This window comes from Drosophila novamexicana, unplaced genomic scaffold (assembly GCF_003285875.2).
Source record: "Drosophila novamexicana strain 15010-1031.04,08,12 unplaced genomic scaffold, DnovRS2.1 tig00000739-arrow-arrow-pilon, whole genome shotgun sequence".
In the NCBI taxonomy this organism is placed as follows: domain Eukaryota; kingdom Metazoa; phylum Arthropoda; class Insecta; order Diptera; family Drosophilidae; genus Drosophila; species Drosophila novamexicana.
This window is the reverse complement of record NW_020824819.1, coordinates 666,882-682,447: the sequence shown is the minus strand read 5'-3', so window position 1 is coordinate 682,447 and position 15,566 is coordinate 666,882. Positions and strand designations below refer to the sequence as shown.

General features: G+C 34.9%; 1 protein-coding gene across 4 annotated transcripts in view; it reads right to left on the bottom strand.

Annotated features, from left to right (window-relative positions):
• LOC115763353 (voltage-dependent calcium channel subunit alpha-2/delta-3) overlaps positions 1-14,102 on the bottom strand; it is a 58,981-nt gene extending 44,879 nt beyond the window's left edge. For 2 of the 4 annotated variants that reach the window (XM_030705874.1, XM_030705878.1), the window contains exons 1-2: positions 13,698-14,102; positions 8,145-8,763 (exon numbers count right to left, since the gene is read on the bottom strand). In XM_030705874.1, the coding sequence (XP_030561734.1) occupies positions 8,145-8,257 (113 nt within the window). In that variant the 5' untranslated portion in view covers positions 8,258-8,763; positions 13,698-14,102. Of the gene's footprint in view, positions 1-8,144; positions 8,865-13,691 lie in introns of those variants that run through there. The other 2 variants (XM_030705877.1, XM_030705876.1) reach the window with 2 other exon arrangements.
• Between the last annotated feature and the right edge of the window lie 1,464 nt (positions 14,103-15,566).

Below are 15,566 nucleotides of genomic sequence, written 5' to 3'. Positions count from 1 at the left end.
CAATCTTTTCGTATTATTTGCATACTACAATTATAACATTTTGTGTTAAAAAAAGGTCTTAAAGCGGAAGAAGGCACGCATTTTTTAAGAAAAACAATTATATATTTAATAATTTAACATTGGATTGATATATTTTAGTTGCTGAAACTGAATTTCCCAATTCTTAAATCAAAAAGTTTAGTTAAAGGCTGATAAAGAATGCAAGATACTAAATCCGTACTTATTAAGTTTGGTGACTCTAGCTCTTAAAAGATATTTACTAAAAAAAAAGGATTTCGATAACAATTTTAATCGGTTGCTTGGAAATTTTCGGAAACAAACTTGTATTCGTACTCAAAGAGGATCTATATTCAAAATTTCCAGCTCTTATAGGTTCTGAGATCGACGCGTTCATGCATACGGACAGACAGACGGACATATAAATTATTTAAAAAATTATCGACAATAGTTGTTCTCAATAATTCCAATTCTATTTGAAAAATTCTTTTTTGCCTAGTGCAGCGCATAGAGATAAGTCATGCTCTAGAGATTGTTGTCTCTGAAAATGTTAAAAACAAAAAAAAAAAAAACTCATTTCGATTTCAATGATGCAAGCCGCAAACTGCAAACCCATTGACCTACTCTACCTGAACAGAATGGAACGGAACAGCGCATAAACTTGGCAAAAAGTGAAAACCTGATGCTGCGGACCCAAGCAAATGTAGTTCGATGGCATTACGTGTATGCCACTTGAGCATGACATACGTGATTCGTGCTCAAAAGGCAGAGACGCACAAGACAATGCAAAACACTAACTGAACTGGTGAGCAGGTGAGGCATCAGTAGAACTAACCGAAGATGTGGCTGTGGCAATGCCTGTACCTGATGTGCTGTCATGTAGCCAACAAAAATTCGGGTAAGCCCCTTGGCCAGCTCCTCACGTAGTTTTAGCCATTGTCAAGTTTTGTCGTGCACAAACTGCCAAAATGTGCAAAACAAAATGCGCCTTTTTATTTCCAGGCCATGAGAGAGAAAAAGTCTTTTGGTCTTTGGTCCATATGCAGGCCAAGAGCCCAAAGATGACGTTGATGGTCTTTCATTGGTGCTTGCGGTCTTCATGTCGATGTTTTTTGTGGTTTCTTTCACTTTGATTTTATGCGTGTGTGCATGTGTGTGTGTGTGTCTTTGCCTTTTGTCTGTGCTATCTACGTGAGTTGCATTTACGTTTCTTAAATTTTATTTGGTTTTTTTTCTTTTATAGTGAGTGCCACTTGCTGTGGCTTTGTTAAGCTGGTCTTAAGCTACAAAATTCTATAATCCAATTTTCATAGTATACGTAGTTGTCACAAAAAAACTACAAAGCTGACAGAAACTTTGTGCAAAAGTTCACTTTGCGCTCACGTAGACAATTAACACGGCGTATACTTGATATTCGAAAATAAAAATACTAAGAAAGAGACATTAACAGAAAACTTCCTGAAACAAGACCTAAAATTGCTCTTTATTTTTGCACAAAGCACAAGGCCTTCATTGGGTTACAAAAGAGTCTGAATATGCTTTCTTGAAAGGCTGTTTTTCCGTCACAAATGAATTTATCACGAAATAAAAAAAACACTACACGAAATTTATCGCTTTTAGGGCTGTATTGGCGTTTCTTAGTTAACCAAAGACAAATAGCATTAAATTATGCTTATCATTAACATTACGTTTCCTGCAACAGAGACTGTTAAGTAACACATAACATAAATGATAAAATAAAATAAATAATTATCACAATATTGTAGGCTTCTATTGTTATTACAGTATTACAGTATACTGAAGAAACTCAAATATTTCCTATACACATTTTTTTATTTACAAATATTACTCATTCAAGGAAATTTGATTTTAATTTGATTTTAAAATTTTTATCCACACATTCGTGTCATAATTATGTTATAAAACTAATTAAAAATAATCAATAAAGATTTAAATATTATTTTCCCCCATTAAGAGGATTTTATACCTTTGCAGGGAGTAATGTGTAACGAGCAAAAAATTGTTAATGATTCAAAGATACTATTTAATGATCTGCTTTTTGTTTTGCAAACAGTAAGACTTCTATCTTGAACCCTATAACGTTAAGCTCACTTGACACTATAAGTCAAAAATATAACTTTTATATGAAATTATTTTTTTAAAAGATATCTAAACTAAACTTGTCAATCTTATTAATACCATTTAGATGGCATAGGAATGCTCAGTCATATAACGAACTTTATTCTGCATCCTACATATTTGAATAAATCTTATCAACATCGAAACACCATACCATTTATTTTTTAGCTTCGTTAGATATATATAACCTTTCTTGTTATATATATATTTATCATAACTCCATTCAACTTTTCACTTCCTATAACGTTTTCAACATTTGAGTTATTCTCATTAACTTGTTGTAGTTATATCAGTTGTTCTTGCATATATCTGCAACTAGCACGAATGCTGCTGAAAACAATTTTGCATTTCAAGCTTTGACACGCGGAAACGCAGCACAGAAAATTTGAAAAGTGTGTGAAATGTGTGTGTGTGAGTGGGCGTGGCGGATCTAATTACAACCCCAGCAGCTTAAGTGAATAAATAAAAAAACAATAAAAGAGAGCAGAAAACATAGCCAGTGGAAGAAAACAAACAGGCAGGCAAACAAGCGCTAACTACTTATGACAAATGACAGTGAAAGTGCATTAAGCGGTAGCTGCACCAACTTTTTAGGGGAAGGGTATCTGGAGGGGTTTGACGAGGTACGCGGGATGAGTACGTTGCGTCTGTAGAATAGCTTGTTGTTTTATTTTATTTTGCCGCCTTGTGCTGCAATTAAGTGGATTTTGAATTTGCATAGAACACGACAAGTTAATTTATAAATAGAGTGAAGCGGAGCATAAAACGCAGGCCACGCGAAAGAGAGAGAGGGAGGGAGAGAACGAGGGAGAGAGAGAGAGAGAGCGAGGGAGAGCTTCTGACGGGAAACATATATGTAAAGTTAGGTTGAGCACAAACCAGTGTAAGCCATACTCCATGCAGCACTATGAAGAATATATGAAATAAGAAGTTTTGCACATGCTATGCGCTTATAACTCCCAAATGGTTAAAGCACTGAACTACAGAAATTATTTGTCTTTTATGTACATCTTAGACTTAGATCAATGCAGAGAACAAGTATTCCATAAAATATTAAACTAATTTTAATGCGAATTTTTATTAGCTTATCAAACCTTTTTATACCCTTGCAGAGGGTATTATAATTTTGTCGTGAAATGTATAACGCACATCTCCGACCCCATAAGGTATATATATTCTTGATCAGCATCAACAGCCGAGTCGATAGAGCCATGTCCGTCTGTCCGTCTGTCTGTTTCTATGCGAACTAGTCTCTCAGTTTTAAAGCCATATTAATGAAACTTTGCAGAAATCCCTCTTTCTGTTGCTCGCAGCACATATGTCAAAACCAGCTAGCTCGGACCACTATATCATACAGCTGCTATAGGAACGATCGGTCGAAAATTAAGTTGTTGTATGAAAAAACATTTTGTTTATATCTTGCCGAGTTTGGGGCATTAACTGTTTTCCCTGTGCTTCTTAGATACGGGCAAAGCACTATAAGCATTATGAAAAGGTTGGGTCTGCAAGGGTATTAGATCTTCGGCGTGCCGAAGATAGCCTTTCTTTCTCGTTTTAATATAAATTTACCTATAAATTTTTATTCTATAAAACTATGCAAATATTTTAACCACGAAAAAAAAAATCGTTCCCTTCAATTTATTACACATATTCTTCATATTTATCAACACCAACGGAATCTCAAAGCTGCGTATTGTGAAGTAGACGCCTCCAAATAAGTCGCCGGACTATGAGTACTCGTTTATGATTGATTTTTCAAATAAAACAATTAGTTACTCACTACCAGCAATACAAATCAAATAAAGATAAGTTAAACTATCAGCAAATGCCCTGCAGTTTATTTTCACTGCGAGCTTTAAAACAAAGAACTCTAGTGTAGTTATTGCGATAAGTGATCTTCAAATTTAAAGTGCATCATCGATAACTTTCTTTATTGTTACATATAAAAGGGTTTCTAACAATAATGCTAGTTATTCAGTCTTGCAAAAATGTTCGGGCATTCAGTAGCTCTATTCTCAACTCTCAGCGTGGTGGCTATTGTTTTAGAAGATCCTGTCGGTAATGTTAAGTTGTTTTGACATGAGTTTTACCAGGCATATTTAACATATTTAATACATAATTCATAAACATAGTGCCACCAGCCGAATATGCAGCACACCAGGCTTGAATGACTATTCTTGCAACAGCGTTATTTTGTATATTTGTGAGGCTCGTCGCAGTTGTGATTAGCTTATTATCATATAATTCTTATCATAAAAAAGATTCTTAAATAAAGATCGGCAAAGGTTCAGCCAAAAAAATTGATAAACATCAATACCTTAGCCAATTTAATTCCCTGTTCTGAAACTGACCAGCTATTTTCAGCTATCATTTCCAACAAGCAATTTCACATAACATAGATTTAACATAGCACAAAAGTTAACATAAAATTAACATTTACCAACATTAAATAGATGATAAGTGTAAAAACCAAACTGTAAATGTAAATTTTTGTTTTTTTTTTTTTGCTTATGAAACAAAACAATATTTTGGATTAATTCTTAAAATCTCAGCCTGCTTTTTATAGAAACCATTCTTAGCTCTTTAGCTCGTTTACCCTCCAAACGAAACTATTCGCACCAACTGTTTTAGGTAATTATCCTTAAGAACTGTTGCAATCTTTCCATTGCTGGGGCCAGTTAAAAATTTTGCCTTCTTACCCTACTTTTCAATCTTTTTGACCACGGCACGTGACCAGCCTCAAAATGTCAATGCAGCTGCTAACGAATCGCTGAAGTTTTAAGCAAAGCAATTGCATTAAAATCGGAAATGCTGCAACTGAAAATGAGGCATATGAATCAGCACAACAGCAACAACAACAGCTGGCAAGAGCAGTGAGCCGGAATGTGGCCAGGGCTAAGGATAAATCCGTTGAAAGAATGAAGCAAAAGGAACGAGTTCTAGTACTAGCGAGCATAAGCACGATTTGGGTCAGTTACATCAAAAGCAATGAGGGGCTGCCCCGAAACAGGCGCAACTTCATCATCATCATCATCATTATGTGCCCCAAACATAACCGTCAAAGCTGTGCCCTCAAGGCGCATCTTGTTGTTGTTTTTGTAGTTCTCATAGCTGGCAGCAAAAGTTGAAATAAATTTAATTGAATTTCTGCAGTGACACACAAAAGCCAACAACAACAAGTAAAAAGCAAAAAAAAAAACACAAAAATACAGTAAGAAAGCCGGGAAAGTTTATGTTTCAAATTAATGAAATTAATTTTTACGCAAAATGTCGAAGCCTACAGAATAAGAGAAAATTGCCAAGCACAAAGTCGAACACAAGTATCATATTTAAGCTAAGAAACCCTATTTAATTTTACATTATTTAGCGACAGTTAACAGTCATGTTAAATAGATGGGCGATGTTGGACCTAACATAAGCAGTTGCTGCTGTGCGTAACAGAGTCTATGGCTGCTAACATAAACTGTAATGGCGCTGTCAAAATTAACATATGTGGATCTTGCACTGAGAAGGAGGCTGATCTTTAACATTGTGATCGTGCCCTAATACCACTATTCAGTAGGGTTAATAAGATGTCGAAAATTGTTTTTAACTCTGTCTATCATAAATATCATTAACATTATGAGTGAGATTCACATGAAAACAATCTTTGACAAAGCAATTGTTACAAAATTATTTATGCCTATGTTAAAGTTAATTCGAAGATGCGCACAGCGCAACGTCACTTAGCACAGTTAGCCATAAAAGAATGCTACACTTAACTAGTGATTTTCAATTTAAAAACTAAGAGTTGGTTTACTGATAAAACACGCTCTTAGTTATACTAAAGCTTAAAAAGGACTAGTCAAAGTTGCCAAATGCTTTTAGAATGTTGCTTTCTCAGAACAATAAATGTTACGCGAAACTTCTATTATTAGGTTAAGAGCATTTCGCGGAAAATGAATGTTTGTCAAATTGCTAACGACACGGAGAGATAGCTATTACAGCCTTAACAATAAAAGAAAGCAGAACGACAAAGTGAATGCTTAATCTAATTTTAATAAATAAAAGTGACATTAAACAAAGAAGAAAACACTTAGTAACCTGGTTGCCTTACTTTCTGTCTAACATCCTTCCTGTCTTCCTGTGACCAAAATTCGTTCTGTTTTCTGTCTATGGAGGAGGGGGCCTGGACTGTAAATGGCAGTTGGTTTTGGGTTAATTAGCCAAGTGAACGTTGCGGTTACGTGACTGTCACACACTTACACACACACACACTCACCAGCACACTCTCGCACACCCACGCTAAATCCTATTATGTATCCATTAGATACTCACACAAGCGCCAAGCTACTCAGCGACACATGTGAACAGCACTCTATAGACCGCATTTAGCAAATATATAAAATTTAATTTGAAATTCTTTCCAAAACTGTCTATATATATATATATTTACAGTGAAAGCTGCCAACCTTTGGCAGACAGTTTTGGAAAGAATTTCAAATTCAATTTTATATATTTTCTAAATGCTGTGCTATATATATATATATATATATATATATATATATATATCTTCACAATTTTGGCGCTCATTATTTTTATGCACAGTTTTAATGATGCTGCAACTCCTTTTGGCCCAATAAATTGGCATATTGTGTGTGGTAAACAAAGTAATAATCATAAAAATAATGGGTTATAAATGAGATGAATGACAAAAGTTGCGACGCCATTCGTACGAACATATAGAAAAGTTCAATTTGATGCTTGTCATTAGACATTGGAAGGTCGTAAAGCGAGCTCATAAATAGCCTAGTCACGAAATAGTATTAAGACGAAACACATATTTATACATTTTGCAACACTCATTAGCATATTTGAATCATTAATTTAAGCTAGAAATGCGACTTTGGGTTATTTAAATTGTAGCCAGACTAATAAGATTCCCAAAAATAATTCTCAATACTTTAAATGTGTTCCGTTTAACATTACATATATAAGAATCAACATTATTTACGTAATTTATACAATGACACGTTTGTTAGATTCTTTCAAGCATTACATACGAATAATTACAGATATATCAGGCAAAAAGTTCAATATAACCTAGTTATAACATAATTATGCAAAGTAAGCAAACATGTGTCTAACATAAAAAACACTTCATATAAGATAACAGAAATTTAACAGTGAAAAAGTTAGCAGAGCCGACGCATCAGAAATCTGCAGACAATCAACTGCCTTGAATTATAAATTTAATTTTCCTATTATTTATTTGATTTGCACTATTTCAACAATTTTATAATAGCCTTTTAATTGCTCATAACTTGGCCCGTAGTTGTAAACAGCAGAGAAAGAAAAACAAATCTGATCAATTGTTGAAATTCGCATCAATATGGCAGCAGTTTGTTTACATGATATATGTGCATTTATTTATAACATATTTATGGCCATTAGCATTGGAGTTAACATTGCGTGGCGAATAATTTATACACAGCGCATTCAAATGTGCGAAATAAACAAATTTACAATTAATTTCCTGCAGGGGGAAATGACACAAAACGATTTGCATCGCTTCGATATACATTTTCAATTATGCATAATTGAAACGGAGCTTAAAAAAAACAACCAGTGTGTGCAAAGTAGTGAACGACCGCAAGATACCCTAACATCTGACTTTGACTTGAATCAGAGCCTTATTATGCAATCGGAGCTTGAATTAACAATAATTTATATCACATTTGGTATTTTTAACTATTTATATCTTCCAGACAGTGAAATATCTTTAAATGAATATATTTATTTTCCGATTTTTGAGAAAAGAGAAATGATAATAGAGAACATTTAATCATATGAAGTGTCCAGCTCTTAAAGTTTCTCAGACAGATCATGAACATATATACTTGATGGGATCGTAGATACCTCTTGCTCTCTGTAACATACATTTGCATAAAATCATTATGCCCTACTATGCATAAAAAACCAAATCATTTGACCAACAGCTGGAGATAATGTGCATCACTATTACTTACTCGTTGTGTGGTATATCCTCGTCCTGATCGGCAACAGCTGGGCATATGCGCTTCTGGAATATTAACACGCCCAGCAACAGGGCCAGAAAGCAGCTCAAATGATTGCGCTCCATTTTGTTTTTGCGAGAATTTGACAGTTTTTCCTTTTTTTTTTTGGTTTTTTATTTGGGTTTCGATTGAATCTGCGGCTTTGTAACCGACACTGAATAAACTATTTTCAATTTACTCGCACGAATTTCATATTATTTGTTTATTTTTATTTATTTTATGTTGGTTTTGCGTGCTGCAAAGCCACAAAATAGTTTACCAAATGAATTTCGAATTTGTTTTTATTTATTGACGATTTCCACTTGATTTTTTCGATTAACAAGTTGGCTTTTTTTATATTTTTATATTTGATGCATTTAATTGTGTCAAGTTTTAGAAATTGTTAAATTGCATTTGTTTGTTTTAAAACATGAGTTTGCCGCATTTTTATTAACTGCCAACAATTACTCTTATTGCATTTCTGGTGAAAGTTAAGCATTTTCACAGTTTCTTTTAGTTAGACACGATTAGTTGATCGTTGGATATGTGTGCGTTTGTGCGTGGGATTAATTTGTCCTTGAACAAGTCTAAGCTGAAATGGAAGCAAAATATGTATAAATTAGTGATGCGCTCCGAAGGTAGACATCATATTTTATGAGTATGATGTATGATTTATCAAAAATATATTTGAATTTAACGATATTTGTAGACTATATAAAACGATGAGAATCGCGTAGAAAGGCGAGCCATGTTCGTTAAACAAAGTAAGAGTAAGCGAGAAAGAGAGAGATACTGAAAGAAAGGGAGAAAGGAAGAGAGAGTGGCAGCTAAAACACAGTTTTTAACTTAAGACAAAATTCAAATTACCTAAAATGTAAGATTCAGAAACAAATAGAGATTGAGATGAAAAGATATGGAAAGAGACATAGGAAGAGAGAACATCGGGAAGAGGAGACTTCCCATTTTTTTTTCCTATGTGTTAAAAACAGAGCAAACGACGAGAGTGAGAAAAAGACACAAAACCAAAAAGAGAGGGAGAGATAACGGGTATAATAAAAATAACAAATATAAATAAAGTAAAAAAGCAAAGAAAGGAACGGGAGGTAAAGAAAGTTAAGAGCAAAATCTAAAATCATTTAAAAAACTAAACATTCACCTTTGTCTTTTATCACAATCTACATCTGGAAGCCTTACAAAAGGAAATGCAAATCGCCTATAGTAAAAGCCATTTACAAATTGAACTCAAAGCGAAGACTGTCTGGCTAACATGTCCAATGAGCTCATCTTGAGGTTCTTCTTAAGGATTTAAATACTTTGGGGGTTCGCCAACTATTTTATTTTTACTATAACGTTAACATTTCGTATACCTTTTTTAACAACAAAAACCAAATTCTATTGAAATAATCCAGCCTAAACTTTGCTTTTATTATTCACTTTATTTTAAATAAAAAGATTTTTAAAATTTAAGCCACACAAAAAAATTAAAAAAAATTAATTTAGATTGAAAATGTAATGAAAATATGCTTGCAACGGGCTCTTATTGGGCTGATCCATGCGGAGGTTGAGTTTGACCTAGAAATGCGTTTCCCAACACACACACACACACACACGCACACACATGCAAACAGGCGATAGCATAAACTTATGCTCGGTTTCGAAGTCGAATCCTGCCTCGCTCGCGGTGACGGCGCAGGCGCAATGGCAAAGGCGGCCCATTCAGTTGGCCCCCACTTCTTCGTGGCAGGCGGCCTTTTTTTTTTGTATGAGCATGCCACCCCCAAAAGGCGCACATAGCTGTACATTGTGCGAGTTGCTCGATGTGTGTGTGTGTGTGTGTCCCGAAGGATATCGCGTAATAATTTTCATTAAACATGGCGCAAGCCTTTGCGGCCCCGCACATAACTTTCCCCCCGCTTAGCACCCGCACCCGCAACGACCGCATCCGCATGAAATAAAGACAATTTATTGTGACCGATACGCACACACTTACGCACACATGTTCAAGCACACACACACATATATATATATATTTTTATATACGCTTTTTGTGCTTCTGTCTTCTTTTTGCCAGTGCACGCTGCACATCAAAAACTTTGACAGAAATGGAGCGGCAGCCACGCACAGGATGCGGCCCGAGTGCTCCCTTTCAGCGACGCCTAAAAGAATGCAACACATATTCCAAATGCAATGCCAACACATGCCAACTAATGGGCCACACACACATGCAAACACTCGCACACACACACACACAGGCACATATTACTCAAATTATGAATCTATGCATGTGATTTATTCGAAATTATAAAGTCAAACTACGAGCTGACGAATCCGTGATGCACTTGCAAATGCATGAAACCAATTTGATGCAGATCTCATTCAATTTTATATAGAGATCAAAAATAGTTTATAAATTTAAAATCAAATGTATTTTCTACATTTGCACATGGCTTAGCAGGCAAAAGACACTTCTTCCACGCTATTCTTCTTTAAAATAAATGTACAGTCTGATATGGGTACTTTAGGCTCACAAAGGTATACAATAAATTTAACTGATCGTTTTCTTTATATATTTAGATATTTTATAACTTTATGCATTGAGACATTTTATAATATAAAAAGATTTGTATATATTGTTTTAATATTAACTATTCCATTATTCAATTATTTCTACTCTCTACTAATATTCTTTATAATTGTACAAATTTGTACAAATATTCTGATTAGGCTTTTAGCTTTTATTCGTTTTGACAACTATTTATAAATGAATAATAAATAAATACAAACAAATAATTATTATCACTATTATCGCAAATGTTTTAAGTAAAAGCTACACTAACTCGACTCACATTGTAAAATGTAATGACTTTCGTAAATTGATCTCCCAGGTGATACTTATAATCAACAGGCAGGGCCAGCATTCTGCATGTACCTAGGCAAATACACCTGGGCCCCGCTACTGTTGAGTTGATTTGAAAGCTTAAATGAAAAAATGGGAAATATACTACACATTCAATTATTAAAGCGTTTGAAACATACATTCTGCATGTTCATTAGAAATAAATAATGTGTTCTATTAGCCTTGAACATCAAACAAAATAAGCTCATAACATACCCATAATATCACAGCGTAGCGGCATGAAAGAGAATACAAATATTTTAATGTGGTCTGCTCAGCGAAAAACTATTATTTTATTTTCCGACTGCCTCACGCTTCAATATAAAATGCTGCACGTAGAAAGCATATAACGGATGGATGAACTAAAAATAATAATAGTTATAATAATAAAACAATCTATATATATATATATATATATCTATATATAAAAAAATAAAGCCTGTGCAACACGGCGTATACGCAACCGGCTAGTGGAAAAACGGGTGCTGTTTTGTGAAAAGCGAAAGTTTATAGTTGGCGCACGTTCATAAGGTTTTGCGTGTTATACGAAAGATTTATTATATCGCATATATCGCAATTTTCCTTTCCTTTTTTTTATTTCATACTTTTTATGCTGTGTTTGCCTTTTGGCGTCTTTTTTTTATGTATTTCCATGGGTTTTCGGTTTGTTATTCTCCCGCTGCAACAACAACGACAACGACAGCAACACTAAGTGGCTGGGCAAATATGGCCTTGGGAGTTTTCGGTAACGGAATTAATGGGATTGTGAAAATTTTCAATAGTAAACTTTCCACGGCATGTTTGTGTTTGTGTGTGTGTGTGTGTGTCGGATAATATAAAAATTTTTGATAAGTTATAAATCTGCTTGGTCTATATATATGTTTATGTGTGTATATGTATGTGTGCGTACTTTTATGACTTGTCTGGCAATTTGACGAATATAATTGGAAAGACTGTTAATATCGGCTTACGGCAATAATGCCGATGACAATAGGATTTGTGTTCAGAAAATGTCAACTCATCAAATTTAGCTGTACCGTTAGTGATGACACTATCGATTAAGTATTTATAGCGATAGTTTTGGATTTTGGTATCCCTTTCTCATCTGAAACTAAATGGGCATTCGCTGCATTTCTTAATAAAATATATAGGCTGAGTTTCCATTATTTATTTATTTAACTGTAAGTGAAAAATTTCGAGCTTAATCTAATCAAAATTCAGAAGCAATAAAATTAAGATTCATTTACAACCTGAAAACTATTGTTCTTTAAATATATCTCAAATTAACTTGGCAAAAATCTTAAAATTTGAATTCATTCTTTTCAGATTCATTTTGAGCGCTCCATAAATTGCGCAAGCCCTTCTTAACTGGCAATATCTTCTACTTTAAGTCGACTCCTTGGAAACAGTGCTGCCAAATCCTCTGACATGCTGTTGCCAACATGCTGCAGTACTCGAAACCAATTTGTTTGGCCAAAGCCAAGAAAGGACGCAGCAGCCACAGGCCAATTTGTTTGCTGCTAGCTGCCTTTTCGGGCCAGAAAACGAAGAAGATGCCAAAGGATGCACTTCAAACTGAACAACTACAGTGACAGGCGGCAATTAATTAAGCTGATGGCAAACGCAGGACGAGCACACAGACAGCTAGAGATAAAAATATTGAAGGACGCAGTGAAACCAAAACCAAGGATAATACAGATTACGCTAACCAATACAGTGATCGCTCGAAAAAGTCAACGTTTCATATCTACTTTGTTACCTTGTTATTTGCAGAAAAATATTGGGACTAGCAGCCATATTCAGCCAAACAAAATATCGTTAAAAAATTTAAAACAACAGGTAAAAGCGCTTAGATACACACGTTTGTATTCTTTGATAGAATTTCGCAGATTGCAAAAATGTTTCAAAACGAAAGGAATACAAAAATAAAAATATTTCATTAATATTAATTATTGCCATTTCGGGAAGTTCTATATATCGAGCGATGACTGTTACACACACACACTGTTACACACACACACTGTTACACACACACACACACAGACAAACATTATGTAGGTGAACGGCTTAGTGAAGAAGCTGTGCGTTAGTTTTTTAACACAGTTTAAGGGGCTGTGTGTGGTGGGGGTGGAGGGTATATTGTAGTGTTTGCCGAGGTTACGAGGCATTGGTCAAGCCTTGAGATTTTACGCAGCTGCGTAAGCTGCGTGGCTGTGTAGTACACGATAATACCGTTATTATGTACTATACGAATACCAACAACACATATACACATATACAAAGTGTTGGCGAGTGCGTGTCTGTGTGTGAGCGTGCGTAGTAGTAAATAGTAAAATGACATAGCATACTTTTTTGGGCGCGCAACACACACAAGTGAAATGCGCACGCACACAATGTCACACAAATTTTGATTTATAGCACCGCTTGAAACTTTAGCTAATTTATGTGATTTTGCAAACAAAAAAAAAAAAAAACAAAAAAAAGAGAACAAACTAATGATTTCTAGCGCTTTCCTTTTGTAATGTGTGTGTGTGTAATTTTATTGTGCAATCAACGACTGCTCTCACGCTCTTTAAAGTCGCTCTTTCGAGTTTGCTCCCACTCCCTCTCTCTCACTCACTCACACTTACTTGCTGCTTAGCGCGCCAAATTCGCAATTTCGAAGCTCCAGTGCGAAAAGTGCTGCTTGACCAAAAACAAAAAAAGTCTGTTGAAACGGGGGCGACGGCGGCTGCTGCTGCTAACGCCTGCTCTGTGTGCAGTGAAGCGCAGCGCAGTTGACGGCGACGTCAACGTCCACAGATTTGCCGACAAAAACACACACGCTACGTTTTTACTACGCGAACGTCGGGCAGGACCGTTAACTTTCGAAAAAGCTCGCGACGAGAGACGATTTATATGGCTGCGCGGCGTTGGCGTTGGCGTCGGCGTTTGAGTTGGGCTCTGCTCTTCGGCTTTTTGGCGCTCACAAGTATTATAGTACTACATACATACATACATATACAAATATATGTGTGTAACATATATATATATGTATATATATATAATTGTATGTCTATTTATACATGTATAAGGAATTTTTTCAACATTTGCTTTCAAGAAATTGTAGTGTACAGAGATTTTCACATGCGTTTTCTAAATTGCACTCGCGTTTATTTATTTTTGCTGTATGCGTTTTTCTCTCATGCTTTACAACACTAGATTTTTACTGTAATTTTGAGCGCTCTTTGCTTGTCTTTCGTTTTTTTAATTTGCCAAACACAAATGTAATTTTTAATTTATGTTGTCAATTTTTTGCACACTTCTATGATGTTTTATATTAATTATGGTCGCGTTTTAGTTTTGTTGTTTTGTATTGGACTTCAGATTGAATTCTTATGTCTTTTGGCGCTTTCCGCAAAAACGCATCCACACTCGCCTGGTTCACGCACCGAACTGAAACTGAGAGCGCAGCGCTCTTTGCTCGTTGCTCGTTGCTCGCCATTTCGAAAGCAGAAATTGCCGTGAGGGGGATTTCGTATTATGGAGCGGCTAACATTTCACTCGCCAAAGACACGCGCGCGCCTTGTTGGGGTTGCAATGGTTTATTGTTCTTTTTGGTGATGAGCTGTCACCCACACTGCGTGTCACGCGCTGCATATCGATATATCGAGAAGAGCACTCTGACAAAAGCTACTCTGTGTGACACGGTGGTTTGAAGCAGCGTTTGCTGCATTGAAATGTTTGCTAAATTAAGGCACACAAAAATCTGAAAGCTTTGATTCAAAAAGCTCTTTTGATAGTCATAAACTGAGCTTTTAAACATGCATTGGCTTCACTTGCGCAAAACTGGAAACTAGAAAACAGAATGTTGGAAGAATGTTGTTCGACATACAAAATAAAATAGATTGATATCGCGTTATTATCTTCCGTGGCGATAGCAATCGCAATTGCAATCTAACACTAAGCGACCACAGTAACTTGCATATTTGAACTATCGGAAAAAAAAGCCAAAATAAATTTTAAAAAAAATCTATCATCTTGTAGATGAATTGTAAATGTGAGCTTTAACTTTGACCCAGAGTTAAAAATGGTCAAAAATTGATTTTTACATAAAAATTCTTCAAGCCCCTTGGAATACCATGAGCCCACGGTTTTTACTTTATATACTTTATATGCAAAAATATAGTTCTTCTGTTTTTATATACAAAATATCAACATATTTGTTTTATTTATTTTTTTGTTTGTTTTGTTTTTAGTTGACATTGAATCATGGATAAGCGTACTTGTGAAATTAATAAAACTCAATTCATTACTTTAAAATTGAATATTACGTTAAAAACTAAACTTAAATACGAAAATTATTTTTTTAGTTCTGCTTTTTTTGTGCGTTTTTCTTTTTCATTCCAGGCTTAAAAATATGAACACTAAATGTTTAATTTAACCTAAGTGAATAATTTTACTATATTTTTTTTGTTGTTTTTGAATATACATTCGTTGCCATAGAGATATTGTACACG